Source organism: Papio anubis, chromosome 6 (assembly GCF_008728515.1).
Source record: "Papio anubis isolate 15944 chromosome 6, Panubis1.0, whole genome shotgun sequence".
In the NCBI taxonomy this organism is placed as follows: domain Eukaryota; kingdom Metazoa; phylum Chordata; class Mammalia; order Primates; family Cercopithecidae; genus Papio; species Papio anubis.
In genome coordinates, this window is record NC_044981.1 from 110,088,116 (window position 1) to 110,110,821 (window position 22,706).

The 22,706-nt window shown below is 40.0% G+C and overlaps 1 protein-coding gene across 22 annotated transcripts in view; it reads left to right on the plus strand.

Moving 5' to 3' along the window:
* SYNE1 (spectrin repeat containing nuclear envelope protein 1) overlaps window positions 1-22,706 on the plus strand; it is a 523,271-nt gene that overhangs the window by 305,610 nt on the left and 194,955 nt on the right. For all 22 annotated transcript variants that reach the window (XM_021936839.2, XM_031667714.1, XM_021936840.2 and 19 more), the window contains 11 exons: window positions 2,987-3,112; window positions 5,324-5,500; window positions 8,056-8,321; window positions 10,431-12,591; window positions 15,665-16,002; window positions 16,202-16,346; window positions 17,017-17,235; window positions 18,289-18,548; window positions 19,848-20,013; window positions 20,349-20,501; window positions 22,530-22,682. In XM_021936839.2, the coding sequence (XP_021792531.2) occupies window positions 2,987-3,112; window positions 5,324-5,500; window positions 8,056-8,321; window positions 10,431-12,591; window positions 15,665-16,002; window positions 16,202-16,346; window positions 17,017-17,235; window positions 18,289-18,548; window positions 19,848-20,013; window positions 20,349-20,501; window positions 22,530-22,682 (4,164 nt within the window). The remainder of the gene's footprint in view (window positions 1-2,986; window positions 3,113-5,323; window positions 5,501-8,055; window positions 8,322-10,430; window positions 12,592-15,664; window positions 16,003-16,201; window positions 16,347-17,016; window positions 17,236-18,288; window positions 18,549-19,847; window positions 20,014-20,348; window positions 20,502-22,529; window positions 22,683-22,706) is intronic.

The window sequence follows — 22,706 nt, forward strand, 5'->3', positions numbered from 1 at the left end:
ATTAGACTGAGAGTTTTCTTGAATCACAAGCCACCTTGTCTTGTGGCTGTTTCCAATGCACTTTGAATAAATTGAATAAATTCAGATCAACACTTAATTTTTCTCTTTTGTAACCAAAAAAGAAACAAAAGAGATGAAGGGAGAAGAAAGTATTAATGCCAGTGATCTTTTGCTAGAGCAGGAAGAGATTTACTACACATACCAGAATGAGCCGTGGTCACAGGAGGATACTGATCCTTCTTCCAGATTATGTGACTGTATGGTCCCCTGTTTCTGCCTGTTTCACATCTCTCTAAATGGTCTTTGAAAGTAGCCAGAGAAGGGAGTTCGAGGTGGTGGAGACACTTGGACCACCGTCACTCTGAGGAGGAAAGGTTTTTTTATTTTGCTTCCTTTTTTATTTTATTTTTGTTGTTGTTGTTTCTTTTGTTTTTTTGTGTTGTTTTAGTTTTTCCCTTGGCAAGTGCAGTAAGTCCGCACTTAATGCCATCGATAGGTCTTAGAAACTGAAACTTTAAGCAAAACCATGTACAGCAGGTCCTCAAATAATGTCATTTCCTTCCATATGCAGGTTTATTACAGTGTTGATGAGAACAAAAGTTGTTTCATTATACAACTTCTTGCTTAAAGAAGTCACAGTTTCCAAGAATCTGCCGACAACATTAAATGAGAACTTGCTGTGTTCATGTAAAACTGACCAGGCCCTTAGTGGCTCGCAAGCTTGGATGTGTGACTGGAGAATCCACTTACAATGGGCATGGTACCAAGATGCAGTGTGTGTCCCCAGCACCACCCATCTAGTAAACCCTCAATACATATGTGAAGATAATACACTCCCTACTACCACAAGAAAATGACACATGGATTTGATTCCATTCAGAGTGCTATGTGTTTTTATAAGGCATAAAACTTTAGGGAGTGGGAAAAAGTACTATAAGATTTTTCTGTAAAGTTGATTTTAGCAAATATTTTTGCAGCTGTGTGGTCACTGACACTCTATGTGCTACTTCCAATGCTTTCGGAATCAGACCAACTATATAAATTTCAAAATATAGCATCATTCCTTTCTATTAAATATGTTCATAAAATAGACATTCTGACAACTTGTTCTCTTCTCATATCCAAAAGTTGCTTGAGACAAATAACTTTCTCTGGGTCATAGGTGCATGATATGGTACTTGTGGACAGTGGCTGATGACTCTCAATACCATAGTTAGCTTGTACATTCAATTGAAAAGGTGCTACTTCTGACTTAATGGGAAATTAATCTGTATTTATCATATCCACAGGAGCATAGCATGTCTAGGTAATCCACACAGTGCAGAGGAAAGATACTGAGATCAGAGTCACAAAATCAGGTGACATGATTGACGCTATGATTTGGGAAAATCCTGGAGGTCGACTTTATCCCTACAACTTGCGGTCAATACCGCCTTCCTTATTTATCCCCATTTATGTAGTAATCAAGAACCACTTCTCACTACCTCAGCCACCGCCCCCAGTCAGGCCATCTTCACGGTTCATCTGATCCCTGCAGTAGCCTAACACCTGGGCACCATTGCTGCCTACCGCCCCTGTGGCGGCCAGTTCTCCACGCAATGTTAGGAGGGAGTCTTTGAAAGCCTGTCTCAGATCATGATGCCCCGAATATTTTCCCATCACACTTAAATTCCAACTTTCTTACCATGGCTTATGAATAGGCTGGTTAATTTGTTTTCCCAAATGGAACCTTCTTGATAAGACAGGGTCTGCTTTACATAATCCGATGGGACCAGAGCAGCAGTCTGGAGTGGAGGAGATGGCGACTTTGCTCCCACAGGGGACATTTGTCACTGTCTGAACACGTTGTTGGTTGTCACAACTGGGATGGTGGGATCGCTGCTGGCTTTAAGTGGGTAGACGCGAAGCATGCTGCTGACAGCCTGCAAGGTATGAGTCAGCCCACACAACAAAGAATTATTTGGAGTCAACTGTCAATAGTTCTGAGTCGAGAAACTCTAGACTAAAGACAAAACCCAACAAACAGGGATGTATGGTCAGCTCTTCTTATAAGGGGCTCCATGACTTGCCCCCGCCCCACCCTCCAACCTCTGCTCCCACCTGGTTCACTCTACTCCAGCCTCACGGCTTTGCATTTGCTCTCTCTCTGCCCACCATGTCCACCTGCTGGAATGTTCTTACCTTATGCCATGCCATGCATTCAGGTCTTTTCCTCAGAGGGGCCTTTGAGATACACTGTCCCTGAATGGCAGTGCTTCTTCCTCATACCCTATCTGCTTAGCACCTTGATTTTTCCACATGATATTTAACAGTACTAAACATTCCAGTGCATGTTTGTTTATTTATATATTATTTATCTCCTTCCTAAGAATGTAAACTCCATAGGAGCAAGGGTTTTGCTTTATGGGCTGCTCTGTGCCCAGTATCTAAAATGGAGCCTGAGTAGAATCTGAGCATCTGCAAAGAAACACATTTCTTTGTTTCTGTAAATAGATTAAAGATCCACCTAGAGAAGCCTCTCCTGGGCTTGTGGAAAGAGAATATCACAAGGTGAATTTCCTGCAAAGCTCACTCCAATGAAACCCACCAACTCGCGGACCTTTGCCTTCTGTCTCTAAGATATACAAAAACATGTTAAGAAGGAGACCAGAGAAGGCTACAAATTCTTTCTCTGAAATGGAAAATAAGCTGGCATGTGAGCAAGTAATCTGGAAAGATTATAGAAGTTTCTTGCGTTTTCCCCTTTCCCAGACCATGCAGAATACTTTACATACAAAGAGAAGCAAATAGTGGACAAATAAATCCTCATCGGTGATTTGAATTTTTTCCTGGGAGTCACTAATATATGTCACTTGAACACAGTGGTGAAAACGCTGAGCATAGCAAGACTATTTTTGAAGTGTTAACAGAATTTTACAAATGATACAAGTATTTGCTATCTAAATAGCTGATGCATCTCTTTCACTCTGACGCTTGCCTTTTCCAGGTCAAACACTTCAGAGCTTTGCAAGAGCAGGCAAGGACCTACCTAGATCTCCTTTGCTCCATGTGTGACCTGTCAAATGCTTCAGTGAAAACCACGGCAAAAGACATTCAACTAACAGAGCAAATGGTAAGAAAATGAAAAATCACATTGAATTTGTTTTATTAGATTCTCTTGCTTGAATATTTCATGTGATATTGAAAGAAAATAGCTCTTGAGTTGTTCTTGCTGTATATAATGGTTCTACAGTCATTATAATAAATAGATATTTGAATTTTAGCTAAGTCATAGAAAATTAAGCACATCCTGACATTGCTGACAACAGATTGAGACTGAATCACTTAGTCCCATTCATTCGTGGACCGTTAGAACCTTTCTTTTTCTCTCCTCCTTAATGGCCATTCTCTCTCTTTTCCTATTTTGCCACACTTTTTTTTGTTGTTTTCTTCTTTTCCATCTTTTTCTTTAGGCAATACTTAATATGAAAGGGGCTCTTGACTCTTTCTTTATTTTATCAAGGATGCCAAAGAATATGCCATCTGTCACAATCCTTCTAGTTCATTGGTAAAGTGTGGTGTTCAGAAGGGTTTTGAAACTGTCTGGGCTGTGATGAGTAGCAGTACTGGTCCCCACAGATAGATGGCAGCACTGGAGCCGTGTATTCCCCGCTGTTGCCACTGCAGCCTTAAACTCTTCCATGAAACACATATGGGTTTGTTTGTTTTGAGACACTCTGCCAACCAGTCTGGAATGCAGTGGCGCTATCATCACTGACTGGAGCCTCAACCTCCTGAGCTCAGGTGATCCTCCCACCTCCACCTCCCAAGTAGCTGGGATTATAGGGATGAACCACCACACCCAGCTAATTTTTATACTTTTTGTAGAGACACAGCTTCGCTATGTTGCCCAGGCTGGTCTGAAACTCCTGGGCTCAAGCAATCCTCCTTCCTTGGCCTACCAAAGTGCTGGGATTACAGGCGTGAGCCACCACGCCTGGTCCACATTTGAGTTTAAAAGAAAAATAAGACTTAGTTTTGGTATTTAATTTATTAAATATTCACAGAATAGTAAAATGATTCACAGGAAAAAAAAGTCAAAATAATAAGGTTTTTCTCTCTAATATTATCAAAACACATCTGTTTTTAAATCCTTACAAAAGATGATGTAACTATTTTATTTTATTTTATTTTATTTTATTTTGGAGAAAGAATCTCACTCTGTTTCCCAGGTTGGAGTGCAGTGGTGCAATTTTGGCTCACTGCAACCGCCGCCTCCTGGTTCAAGCAATTCTCAAGCCTCAGCCTCCCGAGTAACTGGGACTACAGGCACTCACCACCATGCCTGGCTACTTTTGGTATTTCATTAGAGAAAGGGCTTCACTATGTTGCCCAGGTGAATCTCGAATTCCTGAGCTCAGGCAATCCACCTGCCTTGGCCTCCCAAAGTGCTAGGATTACAGACATGAACCACCGTGCCCAGCCAATAAAACCCATTTATTTTTTACAGAAATGATTTATTGAAACAAATTACACAGCTTCAAAAATCAGTGAAGCAGATCTAAAGACATATCCAAAACATTAATAATTCAGCATGTTGTAAGAAAGATGAACAAATGTACAATAGAGAACAACGGAAGTATTTTCTGGTTAACCTTAACACCAAATTCATGAGTCAGTCAGATGAATCTACTGAAATGTCCAATGAGAAAAACCATTAGAGCAGCCTTAGACTTAATAAATTGATAAAACTTATTAGAGTTTCGCCAGGCATGGTGACTCATGCCTGTAATCCCAGCACATCGGGAGTCCAAGGCGGGCATATTACCTGAGGTCAGGAGTTCAAGACCAGCCTGACCAACGTAGAGAAACCCTGTCTCTACTAAAAATACAAAATTAGCTGGGTGTGATAGCGCATGCCTGTAATCCCAGCTACTCGGGAGCCTGAAGCAGGAGAATCACTTGAACCCGGGAGGAAGAAGTAGCAGTGAGCTGAGAATGTGCCATTGCACTCCTGCCTGGGCAACAAGAGCGAAACTCCATCTCAAAAAAAAAAAAAAACAAAAAAACAAAAAAAACTTACAAGAATTTCACAACACTGATTAAAACCGAATAGCATAACTCGTAGACATTTAAAGTCTTTAGAAACCCTCAATAAAAAAAGAAATCTGCTTTTCCCAAAGCAAATAAAGAAGTACTTTTTAAATTTATGTATTTGCCTGTGTGTGTGTGTATGTGTGTGTCAAATGAGTGCACAAGCCAGCTGGAGAGGTCCATCTCTGATTCATTAACCATAAATGTTTCCATGTGTGGTTGCTAACTTTTATCCCTGTGTCTTCTCAAGATTGAACAAAGGCTCGTCCAGGCCCAGAACTTAACTCAGGGGTGGGAAGAGATCAAGCACCTGAAGGCGGAGCTCTGGATTTACCTGCAAGATGCTGATCAGCAACTGCAGAACATGAAGAGGAGGCACTCTGAGCTGGAGCTGAGTATTGCACAGAACATGGTTTCACAGGTTAAGGTGGGTATTCATTTGTCCCCAGGGGAGATAAAAGAGGCCAACAGAATAGAAAACTTGAAATGTGTTCAGTGTATTCACTTCAATATGCCTGAGTGTTTGTCAATCCTTAGACATTAATACAACTCTTTAAGGCAGGGGTCCCCAACCCCCAGATTATGGACCAGTACCAGTCCATGTCCTGTTAGGAACCTGGCCGCACAGTGGGAGGTGAGCAAGCATTACTGCCTGAGCTCCACCTCCTGTCAGATCAGAGGCTGCATCAGAGTCTCATAGTGCAAACCCTACTGTGAATTGCGCATGCAAGCGATCTAGGTTGCATGCTTTGTGTGATAATCTAACTAACGTCTGATGATTGGAGGTGGAACAGCTTCATCCTGAAACCATCCCCCTCCAGCCCCGTTCATGGAAAAAATGTCTTCCACAAAACCCATGCCAGGTGCCAAAAAGTTTGGGGACCACTGCTTTAAGGAATAGCAAATCTGAACAAATTTCACTTGGCGCTAGGGAAAACAGATTATAAAGTAAACATTCCAATATATTACTGAAGCTTCAGATGGCCACTTGCACCAGAAGACATTCATTCTGTACATTGTTCCTATAAAAAGCAGGTGTGATTTAGTCTACAGAGTAGACTGCTTAGTCAGGAGACTCTGTGACTAAGCAAACAAGGAACATTACTACTTTTTAGATTTTCATCACCATATTATGCTAAAGCTGTAGGACTGTAAGCTTATCAATTCATTAATTATATATTTGAGCTATATGTAATTCATTTAAAGTATAATATAAATGCAGTTTGTATTACATATTTATATATAATTTAAATAATTTACAATACATAGAAAATTGTGGCCAGGTGTGGTGGCTCATGCCTGTAATCCCAGCACTTTTGGAAGCTGAGGTGGGCAGATCACTTGAGGCCAGGAGTTTGAGACCAGGCTGGCCAGCATGGTGAGATCCCATATCTACTAAAAATACAAAAATTAGCCTTGCATGGCACATGCCTATAATCCCAGCTACTTGGGAGGCTGAGGCACGAGAATCATTTGAACTTGGGAGGTGGAGGTTGCAGTGAGCCAGCCTGGGCCACAGAGTAAGACTCTGTCTCAAAAAAAAAAAAAAAAGAGAGAGAGAGGGAGAAAGAAAAAAGAAAATTAAAAGTGTATTAACTTGATTGGAAGTTGGGTCAGGTTTTTAACAAACTTTAAGATTTTTTTTTTCTTCTCCATGATTTCAGGAGTCAATAATAATATATTGTTTACTGAAGTGCTGTTTGCAAGTACAGAAAAAAAAGAGAATAGGGATAATAAGATTTATTTTTTTTCTCAAAAGCATGAACTTTTAAAAAAAAATTTGTGAACCATCCTAGAAATTTAATTTTTTAAAATGTATTTTATAAGAAAAGTTTTATTATAAAAGGCTTAGTAAATACAGAAATGTCTTAAGCAAATTTAAATCACTTATGCTACTACCATTCAGAGATAATAAACAATGCTAATATTTTGCTGTATTTGTTTTAGATATACACATACTTAAAACATTCAAGGTGACACTGTTGTTTTATTAACATTTTAATTGTGATTGAACCTAGCTTTAAGGACAAAATTTCATATATCAGTCAGGGGATTTAAGACATTTTTTTGGGTAGTGGAAGTAAATGGAAATGGGAGTGAGCAGTGGGGAGAGTATGGAAGTCCATGAACCAACCCCTTGGAGGAATCACTATCCAAAGAAATGATCCTCTGGCCACGTGTTGGGCTGGCAGAGATGGTATGTTAGAGATTTCTTTTTGCTGTGTATGCAGGGAGTAGATGAATCTAAACCATTGCCTTTCCAGTTGGCGAATGTACTCCAGCCTTCCCCAACTTTGTACATAGCACCACTGCCCACCTGGTGACCCAAGCTACTTTGCCTTGTTTCTTACATTTGGAAGGTTTCTGTCAGAGGCGTTCAAACCAGAGCGACTCCATCTTGAAGAGGGGCTGAGTAAAATGAGGCTGAGACCTGCTAGGCTGCATTCCCAGAAAGTTAGGCATTCTTAGTCACAGGATATTTAGTTAAGGGAACAGGTTCATAATGTTTACTGAACAGATCCAGAACTTGACAGACCCAGGATTTAGCAGACCTAGGAAATGTCCTAATGTCCCGATATCTTGAGAATAAAAGCACTCTTAGTTTAAGAATAAATTTTGAAAAACATGAACGCTTTAAAAATTCTTAGAAAACGAAGGTCGCACTTCAAGGTAAGATAATGACTTTTTTCAATAATGACCATAATGTTTCACATGTATTAGTTTTTCTTTATGCCTCTGGAAATAGTACCATAAAAGAATATACCACAGCTACCCTGAATCTCGCACACATGGGAATTAACTTTCATAAAGAGGTACGGTGATTTTTAGATTTTCTCTTTGTTTCCCATGACTTGAACATTCTTCAGTTTTTTCATATTAAGGAACTTAGAGTGTTCAAAGGTCTTATGTCTGTGTTGCTCTCTATATCTATTTGGGGATTTCTTAACACATTACATATTTTTTGTTGCTGTTATCCTTTAGGATTTTGTTAAGAAACTACAGAGCAAACAGGCATCCGTGAACACCATAATAGAAAAGGTGAATAAGTTAACAAAGAAGGAGGAGTCTCCTGAACACAAGGAAATAAATCATTTAAATGATCAGTGGCTCGATTTGTGCCGTCAGTCTAATAACCTGTGCCTGCAAAGGGAAGAGGATCTTCAGAGAACAAGAGATTACCATGACTGTATGAATGTCGTTGAAGTGTTCCTAGAAAAATTTACTACAGAATGGGATAACTTGGCCAGGTAACATAAATTATCCGATGGGTCACCAAAATGCTAAGCCAGACATTTCCTAATATCTATAAAAATTTCAAATGTGCCCAGGTGCAGTGGCTTATGCCTGTAATCCCACCACTTTAGGAGGCCAAGGCGGGTGGATTAGTTGAGGTCAGGAGTTCGAGATCAGCCTGGACAACATGGTGAAACCTCATCTCTACTAAAAATACAAAAATCAGCTGGGTGTGGTGGTGCATGCCTGTAATCCCAGCTACTTGGGAGGCTGAGGCAGGAGAATCACTTGAACCTGGGAGGAGGAGGCTGCAGTGAGCCAAGATTGCACCACTGTACTCTAGCCTGGGTGACAGAGCAAGACCCTATCTCAAAAAAATAAAATAAAATGTCTTAGGTATATCATCTATTGCTTATTATTATTAATATTGGTAAGTAAAACATCATTATGAACCTAATGTTTTCACCTGGATATAGAGTCATGGTTTTCCTAGCTCTATATTAATTTAACCAGTGGGTAAAAATGTTTGAAAATGGTACCATTTTCTCTGTGACCTCAAAGAATATTCTAAAAATATTTCTAATTTTGTTTAATTACAAGTTATGGGATATCATCTATGAATTCATGAAATGAATCTTTCTTGAACCTATATGCTCCCTAGGTTTCTTATCAAGTCTATAAGGTAATGAATGCATTCTGTGTCATTCAGTCCGGTTTTTTTCTTATAAGAGTCTAGAAATTAGTGAACAATCCAAATTCAGTTAATGTGTGTCTTTTGTGATTTTGTAGTGATTGAACCCCTCTTAGCTTTCTTCTTTGAAAAATAAGAATACACACACACATACTGGATCATTATGTAAACCATTCCATACATTTGATCACTATAATTGCTAAAATCTACACTTCTTCTACACCGATTTACTAGTTTACAGTGATGAAAACTGCAAACATTGTTCTAGATATCATGAACTCATGGTGGGGTTTTGGGGTTTTTGTTGGTATACCATTTTCTGGTCTGTTTGCTTTTCTTTGATACTTCACAATTTACTGGTCTTTGGGATTAGTCCAGTCAATATTAACAACTCATATTTCTGACTTACAGCAGGCCCCACACACACCTGAGACTTACTGTGTCCCAGACAGAACTTCTCATACTGCCTCCCAACTCTGCTTTTCATACCTCAGAACTGATCATTTAGTATAAAAGACTGTAAGATTCCATTTTTTATGTGTGCTTCATAGCAAAGGGATGACAATTCTTTACATTTCACACTTATTCCTGAAGATTTCTAATGATAAGCAAAAAATATCCAAGTACACAAGTAGCCATTAGAGCTGTTGGTTATACCTTACAGATCATACTACCTAGCACTCTATTGTTTGTTGAACCCTTTTCACAAAAGAAAGCACACAAATCATGCATCACTTATTAATTTCTTTCAGTATCATTTTCTAGAGTACACTAGATCAGTGCTTCTCACTGTTTAACATTACACGAACCATCCAAGGATCTTGTTACCATATAGATTCTGCTCAGTTGATAAGAGCCAGAGGAAGATAAAAGCGTATTCTGATTTGATTGGAAGGCATTATCAGCCAGAAAGAAGTAGGCAACTTGATTTGATTCAACTTCTAATATTGACTTCTGATGAGACTTGTATAATTATAGCACTTCTGTCAATAAACCATGAATTGAACTACTCCCGTTTATTCTAAGCTCAGAAGATCCACTTAAAGAAAATGGTGAAGTGTCAGCCAGAAGTAGTGGCTCATGCCTGTAATCCCAGCACTTTGGGAGGCCAAGGCAAGTGGAGGTCAGGAGTTAGAGACAGCCTGACCAACATGGTGAAACCCTGTCTCTACTAAAAATATAAAATTAGCCAACCGTGGTGGCGCATGCCTGTAATCTCAGGTACTTGGGAGGCTGAGGCAGGAGAATAGCTTGAACCTGGGAGGTGGAGGTTGCAGTGAGCTGAGATCACAGCATTGCACTCCAGTCTGGGAAACAAGAGCAAAACTCGGTCTCCAAAAAGAAAACGGTGAAGTGTAATTTAGCATAGTGTGAACAAACATTGATATTGACTACAGCTAATTTGCTCTTATACCTTTCCATGTATTTTCAGATCTGATGCGGAGAGTACAGCTGTCCACCTGGAAGCTTTGAAAAAGTTAGCATTGGCATTGCAGGAGAGAAAGTATGCTATTGAAGATCTGAAAGATCAAAAGCAGAAAATGATAGAGCATCTGAGTTTAGATGACAAGGAGCTAGTCAAAGAACAGACGAGTCATTTAGAGCAACGTTGGTTTCAGCTTGAGGACCTCATTAAAAGGAAAATCCAAGTGTCAGTCACCAACTTGGAGGAGTTAAATGTGGTGCAGTCCAGATTTCAGGAGCTAATGGATTGGGCAGAAGAGCAACAACCCAACATCGCCGAGGCCCTTAAGCAGAGCCCTCCTCCAGATATGGCTCAGAACCTTCTCATGGATCACCTGGCCATCTGCAGTGAACTGGAGGCCAAGCAGATGCTCCTGAAATCGCTCATAAAGGACGCAGACAGGGTCATGGCGGATCTTGGTCTCAATGAGCGACAGGTCATTCAGAAGGCTCTCTCTGATGCACAAAGCCACGTGAATTGTCTCAGTGACTTAGTGGGCCAGCGAAGAAAGTACTTAAACAAAGCCTTGTCTGAGAAAAGCCAATTTCTCATGGCAGTGTTCCAGGCCACCAGCCAAATTCAGCAACACGAGCGAAAGATAATGTTCCGTGAACACATCTGTCTGTTACCAGATGATGTGAGCAAACAAGTCAAAACATGTAAGAGTGCACAAGCCAGCCTCAAGACTTACCAAAATGAGGTCACTGGACTTTGGGCCCAGGGTCGCGAACTAATGAAAGGAGTCACAGAGCAGGAAAAGAGTGAAGTGCTGGGGAAGCTTCAGGAATTGCAGAGTGTCTATGACAGTGTTTTACAAAAGTGCAGTCACCGGTTACAAGAACTAGAGAAGAATTTGGTTTCTAGGAAGCATTTTAAGGAAGATTTTGATAAAGCTTGCCACTGGCTAAAACAAGCAGATATTGTTACATTTCCTGAAATCAACCTAATGAATGAGAGTACTGAGCTTCATACACAGCTGGCCAAATACCAACACATTCTTGAACAATCTCCAGAATATGAAAATCTTCTACTTATGCTGCAGAGAACTGGGCAGACCATATTACCATCGCTGAATGAAGTTGATCATTCCTACCTCAGTGAAAAGCTAAACACTTTGCCCCAACAATTTAACGTAATTGTTGCCTTGGCTAAAGACAAGTTCTATAAAGTCCAGGAAGCAATTCTTGCTCGGAAGGAATATGCTTCCTTGATTGAGTTGACAACCCAGTCTCTGAGTGAACTTGAAGCCCAATTCTCGAGGATGAGCAAAGTTCCCACCGACCTGGCTGTGGAGGAGGCTGTGGCTCTGCAAGATGGTTGCAGAGCCATTCTGGACGAGGTGGTGGGCCTTGGGGAGGCGGTGGATGAGCTGAACCAGAAAAAAGAAGGTTTTCGCAGCACAGGTCAGCCTTGGCAGCCAGACAAGATGCTGCACCTTGTCACCTTATATCACAGGCTGAAGAGACAAACAGAGCAGAGGGTTAGCTTATTAGAAGACACCACCAGTGCTTACCAAGAACACGAGAAGATGTGCCAACAGCTAGAGAGACAACTGAAGTCTGTAAAAGAAGAGCAGTCCAAAGTGAATGAGGAAACGCTGCCTGCAGAGGAGAAGCTCAAAATGTATCACTCCCTGGGAGGAAGCCTTCAGGACTCGGCGATTCTACTGAAACGAGTAACCATACATCTTGAAGATCTTGCCCCACACCTTGACCCCTTGGCTTATGAGAAAGCCAGGCATCAGATCCAGTCCTGGCAAGAGGAGTTAAAACTGTTGACTTCTGCCATTGGTGAGACGGTGACAGAATGTGAGAGCCGAATGGTGCAGAGTATAGACTTCCAGACTGAGATGAGTCGCTCCCTGGACTGGCTGAGGAGAGTGAAGGCAGAACTCAGTGGGCCGGTGTACCTAGACCTCAACCTGCAGGACATCCAAGAGGAAATCAGAAAGATCCAAATTCATCAGGAAGAGGTCCAGTCCAGCTTGAGAATCATGAATGCACTGAGTCACAAGGAAAAGGAGAAGTTCACAAAGGCCAAGGAGCTGATCTCTGCGGATTTAGAACACAGCCTCGCTGAGCTCTCAGAGCTGGATGGAGACATTCAGGAAGCCTTACGCACCAGACAGGTGGGTATAATAGGCCTTCACTTCTCTTTTTTCCATTCTGCTTATTTGTAAACAGGTACAAGAAATTCATTTGCTTGGTTATAATTGCTTCTTTAAATATTTCTTTCTAAATACTACACAGAAGCATCTTCAGCAGTGACTTAAATGGTTATTTTAATTTTTTTTTTTAATTGAGATGAAGTCTTGCTCTGTCGCCCAGGCTGGAGTGCAGTGGTGTAATCTCAGCTCACTGCAACCTCCGCCTCCTGGGTTCAAGTGATTCTTGTGCTTCAGCCTCCCGAGTAGCTGGGATTACAGGCGCCTGCCACCACGCCCAGCTAATTTTTGTATTTGTAATAGAGATGGGGTTTCATAATGTTGGCCAGGCTGGTCCTGAACTCCTGACGTCAAGTGATCTGCCTGCCTTGGCCTCCCAAAGTGCTGGGACTATAGGTGGGAGCCACCGTGCTGGGCCAGGTGATTTTAATTGTTTATGTGCATGCTATTCATTTTGTGCGGTTTCCATCTTGACTTCACTTTGCTTATAATAGTGATGCCTCAGTGATCTCTCACCTTTAAAGAGATGATAAATGGTATTGGTAACATAATTGCTATTGTATATTAGTACATTGATAGTACACCTGATTAACAATGAATAATTACTGATGCCCTTTGTAGACAATGTGAAGGCTGGTATTTCTAAAATCAGTGCTAGATGAAGAGTCGAAATGGAGAGAGGCAGATGGACAATACAGCCCTGACCTTGCTAATAAGCCACTTTTTTGTGGGGTATCCCATTAATTGCCCTGTCTCTTCACCCCTTCTGTGGGGATGAGTGCTGTCCATCTTTTGCTTCCCTATAGCACAGCAAAAGAAAGACTAGAATACTCGTAATTACTTGACTCAGGGATAACAAAAAGAAATGGGAGCATGTACAAAACTTCCCAGATTGGCCTAATTGCGGCTTGCTCTGGGGCTTGCAAGTTCTGTGCATTCAAAAATAAGAAGAGGGCCAGGCGTGGTAGTGCACACTTGTAATCCCAGCCCTTTGGGAGGCTGAGGCAGGTGGATCACCTGAGGTCAGGAGTTCAAGACCAGTCTGACTAACATGGTGAAACCCTGTTTCTAGTAAATACAAAAAAAAAAAAAAAAAAATTAGCTGGGTGTGGTGGTGCATGACTGTAATCCTACTTGGGAGGCTGAGGCAGGAGAATCGCCAGGAGGCAGAGGTTGCAGTGAGCCGAGATCACGCCATTGCACTCCAGCCTAGGCAACAAGAGCAAAATTCTGTCTAAAAACGAAATAAAATAAAATGAAATAAAACAAGAAGAGAAAAATAGTGGCTAGAGGATTACTTCCTTTAATTTCTTGGCTCCTTTTCTCCATGTCTGTCTTCAGTCCCTCTGATTCTAGGAGATGTCAACCAACCCTTTAGGTAAAAGGTAGCTTTCATCAGGATAATACAGTGGCGAAAGCCTGGGAGGAGGGCACATCTGAGTTTTAATAGCAGCTATTTGATCCCAGGCAAATGACATCCTATAAGTCTCTGTCCCTCTTTGTAGAAGAGAGATATTAATGATTCTTTTATTGGGTTTATCTTCTTAGCATCGGGTCTGACACGAAGTAACTTCAGATGAATCTTAGCTCTCATTTAACTTTATTTTCCTCAAAGATTAAGGTTAACACTTTCAATAGTAAAAATGTTAATATTGGATAAAATCATAATAAACTTCTTCATGTAAAATTCTGACTTTTTAAACTAAAAACTATTTAGTACACTTTAACCTTTTCATGCTGATTCAAGGCTATTGTTTAAAAAAATTTTTTTAACTATTTTTCTAGACCTATTAGTATAAACAGAGATATAGAATCTAGAATGTAGAGTAGAACAGAAGTTACCAGAAATTTTCATTCTTGAAGGACATTTGTCAGGTAAGCTTGCTTCTTTTGGTGAGTTTTGAACCAAAATCTTAAATCTATTAAGATGTCTCTATTTGTGCCATCTTGTCTTATTGATTATCTTCGTCCAAATAACTAAAGGTCATGGTTCCTGGGGCATTTCTTATTTCCTCTGCTGATTCTATGCTTTGCTGTCCCTGTTCTTTCCTTAACTGGTGCTCATCTTACGGGTACTTTCTCTACCTTTTCTATGCATCTTCACTTGCACAGTCACAGCTTATCTTGTCCAGTCATTGATGGCTGGTTAGAGTGTTTCTTTTCCTTCTGGAGTTGAATGGACCAGCCTTCCGGACTTAAACTTTTCAACTTTTCTATTTTAGTCTCTATGCAAGACTCACAGGTTACTATTTCGCTTCCAGAAATTACTCTGTGGCTCTGTGGTCTGGTAAATGCCAGTTTGGAAGTTTCATGTTGCTATATTTCTTTATTTTTCCTTTTTTCTTTTCTTTTCTTTTCCTTTCCATGTTTGTTTGTTTGTTAATTTGTTTTTTGAGAGACAGAGTCTGGAGTGCAGTGAAACTATCTCGGCTCACTGCAACCTCTGCCTCTCAGGTTCAAGCAATTCTTGTGCCTCACTCTCCCAAATAGCTGGGATTACAGGCATGCGCCACCACACTCAGCTAATTTTCCTATTTTTAGTAGAGACAGGGTTTCACCATGTTAGCCAGGCTGATCTCGAACTCCTGGCCTCAAGTGATCTGCCTCCCTCAGCCTCCCAAAGTACTGAGATTACAGTCATGAGCCACCATGCTTGGCCGTATTGTTATACTTCTGACCAACGGAGACATTACTGCACTTTGGTAAACATTCAGTCTGCCACATATTTCTAAGCATTATATTATTTCTTAGAGAGGGAACTTTCAGAACTAGTCAAGATACTGACATAAATTTCAATCCCATCTCTGTCCTTATTATTTAATTTAATGGCAATAATACAATTATAACAAGAATAGCAGAAGGAAAAATCAAGGCTGATGATGGATGGCACCACAAAAATATTCCCCTAGCTTATCAATGCACTTACATACATACACCCATGAGACTGAGGACTGGAAAACAAATGAATGAATGAAACTCTTTCCTGCAAATACATTGCAAAGGAGAGTTGATTATGTTTGCAACTGCTGTTTTTCAGGCTACTTTGACTGAAATGTATAGCCAGTGTCAAAGGTATTATCAGGTATTTCAAGCGGCCAATGACTGGCTTGAGGATGCCCAAGAAATGTTGCAGCTGGCAGGCAACGGCCTAGATGTGGAGAGCGCAGAGGAAAATCTCAAAAACCACATGGAATTTTTCAGTACAGAGGATCAGTTCCACAGTAACCTGGAGGAGCTCCGCGGCCTGGTAGCCACCCTGGACCCACTCATCAAGCCAACCGGCAAAGAAGACCTAGAACAGAAAATGGCTTCTCTGGAACTCAGGAGCCAGAGGATGAGCCAGGACTCTTGTGCCCAAGCGGATCTCTTGCAGAGGTATTTCAGGATGTTTTGTGTTTTATATTTAGTGAAATGAATTTCCACGCTGGAAGTAGTGATACACAAATGACAGACATTAGCACATACATGCATTCTAGAATCTCTCTTAAGTATCATTAGACATACTGACACCAGAGCTTCGCGTAGAAATACATGATTTCATGTTACTTATCAATTTCTGTTGGACTCTTTCAAGATGCACAGCTCAATGGCACGATTACCAGAAAGCAAGGGAAGAGGTTATTGAATTGATGAATGATACAGAAAAGAAACTGTCTGAGTTTTCTTTGTTGAAGACTTCTTCTAGTCATGAAGCAGAAGAAAAATTGTCAGAGCACAAGGTCAGAGTTTTGGGCTGTTTTTTTTTTTTAAAAAAAAATCCTTTTTCTATAATTGTAATGGGTCTTTGCAACATGATCAATAAATCTTCACTTCTACCTGGAATTTTTCAATATGATAAGGATGCATTTAACCACATTTTAGAGAAGTTTTAAGTTTATTAAATGCTGTTACCTTTTAGGATTCCCATTGGAAATGCATAGCAAAGATTTTAAAAAGATATTCAGAGCAGTTTGCTTCCAATAAGATGTGGCACTTAATAAATGTCAGTAAATACTTTTTGTTGATAACAGATTAAATAAAACTGAAAAATTAATAACTGAGTCTCCCTTTATCAGAGCAATATAAGGAAAAAATGTAACATACTAAAATATTACGTTTGGTTCACTTACATTTGTGCTGCTTTTTAAAAATGAAAAAAATGTCATCTCAAGTAGCAAAATACACTTTTGTTTTTAATACATAAATAATATTCACCTCACCTCTTTAAAAAGCTTTAAGACTAACTCTGGTTAAAAAATAAACATAAAGGAGTACCTAGAGGAGAATAAACGTATATGTAGAAACATTCCCTTTTGCAGGTAATTTTGGGCTTTACCAAGATCCATAGAACTTTAAAAAAATTAATCTCTCCCTTGTCTCCTCTCTTCCGTCCTCCACCCCCAACTCTAGGCTTTAGTGTCAGTGGTTAACTCTTTCCATGAGAAAATCGTGGCGCTTGAGGAAAAAGCTTCACAACTGGAGAAAACCGGAAATGATGCTAGCAAAGCCACCCTGAGCAGGTCAATGACCACTGTCTGGCAGCGCTGGACACGCCTTCGAGCTGTGGCCCAAGACCAGGAGAAGATCCTGGAAGATGCAGTGGATGAGTGGACAGGCTTTAACAACAAGGTAGTTTCTGCTGTCCATGGGCTCACCTTTCTTTCCTCACTAATTATAATGTATTTTGAAACACGGTATTTTGCTGCTGTTTGAAGTCAGCTTTCTGAAAGTAATAAAGGCTTTTTCAAATCTCTGTTTCAATGACATAAAAACTAAGTTATGAAACAAAGTACAAAATGCAATGTGCAGTTTAGTCCCAAGTCACGGTCAAATTATATCAGTGAGAAAAACCAAGCAAATAAATTTTGAAAGGAGAACAAGCCCATTTTCCCCCATTTGCTTTCTTAACTGGCCTTGTAAAAGAACAAGATACTTTTTCTTTACCATGAAACCTGAAAATGAGCAGAAATTTAACTCATTACCGAAAATGTATATTCAATGTTTTCCTTTTTGGAATCTTGCTCTGTCGCCCAGGCTGGAGTGCAGTGGTGTGATCTCAGCTCACTGCAACCTCCGCTGCCTGGGGTCAAGCAATTCTCCTGCCTCAGCCTCCTGAGTAGCTGGGATTACAGGCACCCACCACCACACCCGATTAATTTTTGTATTTGTAGTAGAGATGGGGTTTTGCCATGTTGGTCAGGCTGGTCTCAAACTCCTGACTTCAGGTGATCTGCCTGTCTCAGCCTCCAAAAGTGCTGGGATTACAGGCATGAGCCACCACATGCCTGCCTGGCCACTTTTTCCATCTTTTAAAGGTTTAATGTTTTAGGCCGTGTCTTCCTTTATGATTTAAAGGTATTCATTTATGTTACCTTAAATATTGGAAAGAGTATTTTGTTTTCTTAGTTTAAAAAAAAAAAAAAAAAAAGCTTTCTCTGTATTAAGTATAGTCTCTGATCGTCCTAATATTATTTTGAGATTAAAGCTTTAAACCCAGAGGTACAGAGGTGATATCTCCTTTCATGTTAAGACGGTGCCTCAGGTTCCAGTTTCCTAAAATATGGAATGTATACCATCATCTTTAATTGGCTTCATACACTAGTGTGTGGCTTTTATGGGAATGACCTTATTTTTTTCAGTTTATTTATTATTGAACTTCATAGTATGTACATTTGTCATCAGGTTAAAAAGGCCACTGAAATGATTGATCAGCTGCAAGATAAGTTACCTGGAAGTTCAGCAGAGAAGGCGTCGAAAGCGGAACTCTTAACTCTTCTTGAATACCACGACACGTTCGTTCTGGAGCTGGAGCAGCAGCAGTCGGCCTTGGGCATGCTCCGGCAGCAAGCCCTCAGCATGCTCCAGGATGGAGCCGCCCCGACCCCCGGGGGAGAGCCACCGCTCATGCAGGAAATCACCGCGATGCAAGATCGATGCCTGAAGTAATTAAGCACCTACTTTCATTCTGTTACTAAACTTGGCCTTGACCCAAAGGGATAAGCAGGGCACTTGAGTATGAAGGTGCTCCTTCACACCACCTTAAAAATGTGGGGATCCGTTCCCATCACCCTTGCTTTTCGGTTTCTTTGACTCTTCAATCATTTGTCTGACAAATACATATCTCATAGTACTTAGAGATACGATGAGAACCATGCAGACTCAGTGTCTGTCTTCATGCTGTTTACAGTCAAGCAGCAGAGATAGGCAACTAAGGCAGCCTTTCAGTCAAGTGTGAAAAGGGAGCTGAGGGAATCCGAAGCAGAGACAAGCAGCCGAGGGGAGGAGTCAAAGAAGGCATCCCTTCAGAAGGAGAATTTAAGCAGAAGCCTGAGCAGCCTGGAGCTAGGCATTGAGTTTTGCAAACAGGGGAAGGACATGTAAGAAAGGAAGAAACATGTCACTTTCAAGGAGCTCCTTGGGTGATGCAGGGAGAGGAAGGGTGATTCAAGAGAAATGAAGCCTGAGAGGGAAACAATTGAGAGCTATTCAGAACTTAGATTTGATAAAGCTTGAGAACTCATTGGCTATCTGGGGTGACAGGGATATAGGAGCAAAGATGACACCACAGTCCAGGTAAATAGTAGTCATTGACTGGCAGTGAATTTAGTAGAAAGAGCAAGTTAATGTTGATATACAACCAGCCCTGATTCACTTATTGGGCCAGCAAAAAAACATTTATAGATAATTTGATTTCTATATTTACAAATATTACCTCATTCATGTCCTTGCATTCACCTCTTTCCCTTATAGGTGATGTGGGGGTAACCTAACACTTATTAAATTTACATTAATTCAAATAAAGACTTGAAATTTGGACATTATTAACATGATTAATTATGAAATTTCCAAAGCTTGATTTTTTTCTTTAAAAACTACTTTCTAATAGATGGCCATATATATTCCAGTTATACATTACTTTTAAATGTGCCATTTTAGTAGATTTCCAAAGAGGAAGTAAATAATGAAATAATCGACAGGCTACGTTACATAGGAAATTAATTGCAATTCAGTGGCATGTGAGACAGTCAACTCTCAAATTTTCAAGGACAAATTATTCACTTTATATGACATTTATACATGAACTGAAGTGTTATTTGACAGTGTTGAGGAAGTGTCTTTACTTGCAAAAAAGATATTAGATTTCCCGTTTCTGTATATGTATTGGATAAAATGTTGTCAAGTATTAGGGGGTTCCTTTCACTTCACATCACTTCTGTTTTATCCCTGTAATGTTTCTGAAGCATGCAGGAGAAAGTGAAGACTAATGGAAAGTTGGTGAAGCAAGAGCTGAAGGACCGAGAAATGGTGGAGACTCAGATCAATTCTGTGAAATGTTGGGTTCAGGAAACGAAAGAATATTTAGGGAATCCAACAATAGAAATAGATGCTCAACTTGAAGAACTTCAGGTACAAAAAAATCTCCTCATTCTCTTTACCCCTTGTTTCAAAAACAATTGCCCTGATTTTAATTGAACATACTTGTTTATATTTATTGAATATTGAATTTTAAAATTTCAGAAATGTGTTCTATAGAAGATATTTAGTATTACTTCATGGGATTTTCCTTTGTTTTCTAAAGTGAACATGCTTTATATTCAGAGACAAAAGAAGAGTGTTGTATTATTTTAAGATATTTCTCTAATTCCACACTTAATTATATGATGATGAGCAATGTATAGCCTTGTCTATAACAGTCTCCTTAGAAGGTTCCCAGAAATTTCTTATTTTGATCTTTTCTTCAGATTCTCCTAACAGAAGCCACAAATCACCGACAGAACATTGAAAAAATGGCAGAAGAACAGAAGGATAAGTACTTGGGTCTTTATACCATATTACCTTCTGAACTCTCCCTTCAGTTGGCTGAAGTAGCATTGGACCTAAAGATCCGTGACCAGGTAAACCTATGATCATGAGTGTCTTTCTATTTTGTTTATAGGGTCAATCCTCTTGTGTCAAATATTTTTGTTTCTTTAAGAAGAAATGCATAGTCCTTTTTGGTGTTGAGACCAGAGCGAGATTTCTGTCTCTGGTCTCATGAAGAGTACAATTTCATGTAGTGAAAATAGGCTCAAATAACATCTGTATGGAAATATAATAGATTTTTAGGACTTTCTTAGTGGCTTAATGCTAAAGCTATTAAAGTTTAATTAAAACCATTCTATATGAGACAAAGAGAAGACATACTACAATTCTAAAGTGCTACATGAAATAGGAAGTAATATCCCATTTGTACAAACTGTCAGATTCATACAGTTGTGCTCTACTTTGGAAATCTTCAATGTATGATGCAAAGTGTTTTAAAAATCTCATCAAAATCCGATCCTACTTTATCATGACTTTGACCTAAACTACTAATATGTGCTATTTACTGTTTTAAGTATTTAATTGATATGTTTGGTTTTCTTCTTAGACATTGGAAGATCTATTGGGAAGGATGACTTGGCAAGTTCATGGTCTTTTTATATTTTTGAGACAGAGTCTTGCTCTGTCCTCCAGGCTGGAGTGCAGTGAAACAATCTCAGCTTACTGCAATCTCCACCTCCTGGGTTCAAGCAATTCTCATGCCTCAGCCTCCCAAGTAGCTGGGATTCCAGGCATGCACCACCACACCCAGCTAATCTTTTGCATTTTTAGTAAAAAGAGACAAGGTTTGCCATGTTGGCCAGCCTGGTCTCAAACTCCTGGCCTCAAGTGATCTGCCTGCCTCAGCCTCCCAAAGTGCTGGGATTACAGATGTGCACCTCTGTGCACAGCCATGGTTTTTTTTTTTTCTTTTTTTGGTTCAAATGTAAGCTTTTCTCTGGATTAATTTTCCTATCATAGACTTATTCATATGTATTTAATTTACTTTGACACTCAATATAATGAAGGCCAAACACATCATTAACACTCTTTTAATGGTGTGTTTTCTCCCTACTAAAGAGGTTTTTTTAAAGATCTTTAACTATATAAAGAAATGTTTCCGGCCGGGCGCGGTGGCTCAAGCCTGTAATCCTAGCACTTTGGGAGGCCGAGACGGGCGGATCACAAGGTCAGGAGATCGAGACCATCCTGGCTAACACGGTGAAACCCCGTCTCTACTAAAAAGTACAAAAAACTAGCCGGGCGAGGTGGCGAGCGCCTGTAGTCCCAGCTACTCGGGAGGCTGAGCCAGGAGAATGGCGTAAACCCGGGAGGCGGAGCTTGCAGTGAGCAGAGATCCGGCCACTGCACTCCAGCCTGGGTGATAGAGCGAGACTCCGTCTCAAAAAAAAAAAAAAAAAAAAAAAAGAAATGTTTCCTCTCTTTAACATCTTTTCTTCAGCATTTTATTCTAAGCAACAGTGTGAATGTTTGTTATCAAATCAAACCGAAGTCATTGGAAATTTGTAAATGCTAACTGTCTTTTTCTCACCTTCCTTTGCATTAGACGTGCTTAATACTTTGTTGGCATACTATAGAGTTGTAGTTGGAAAGTTACAAAAAGAGTTAACAGATCATTAACAGTCATTGATTAAAAGGTGCTTGGAAACAAATCAGTGTTCCTCCAACTGTTTAGGAGGATTTTCCATCCTATGAAGAAAAAGGCTTAGAGGAGTTTGTGTGCTCAGGGTCATTACGTTGGTTAATGGAGAAGATAGGATTCAAACTCAGCTGTCTACACAACCATCTATAATGAGTATTCTGTAAATATTTAATAAGTGAATTCCTCTACACATATTGCTTGTATCTTTGCTGGAACACAAGGAGTGCAGTAAATACATAAAGATAGTGAAGTCAGGGAAAGCCGGGAGAGCTTGTAACTAACTGCACATCTCTGGTGTGACCAAAGGTATCAATGCCAAAGCAGTTAAAATGTGTCTTGTCAACATCATTTGAGATTTTTAGTATCTATTATACAATTTTAACCATGGCTTGTTTTGCTGTTCACACTGATTTTTTAGATCCAAGACAAAATAAAAGAAGTTGAGCAGAGCAAAGCCATGAGCCAGGAACTCAGCCGGCAAATTCAGAAGATAGCTAAAGACCTCACAACTATTCTAACTAAGCTGAAAGCTAAGACAGATAATTTAGTTCAAGCTAAAACTGACCAAAAGGTAAGAAGTAGAATTTTAAAGGGT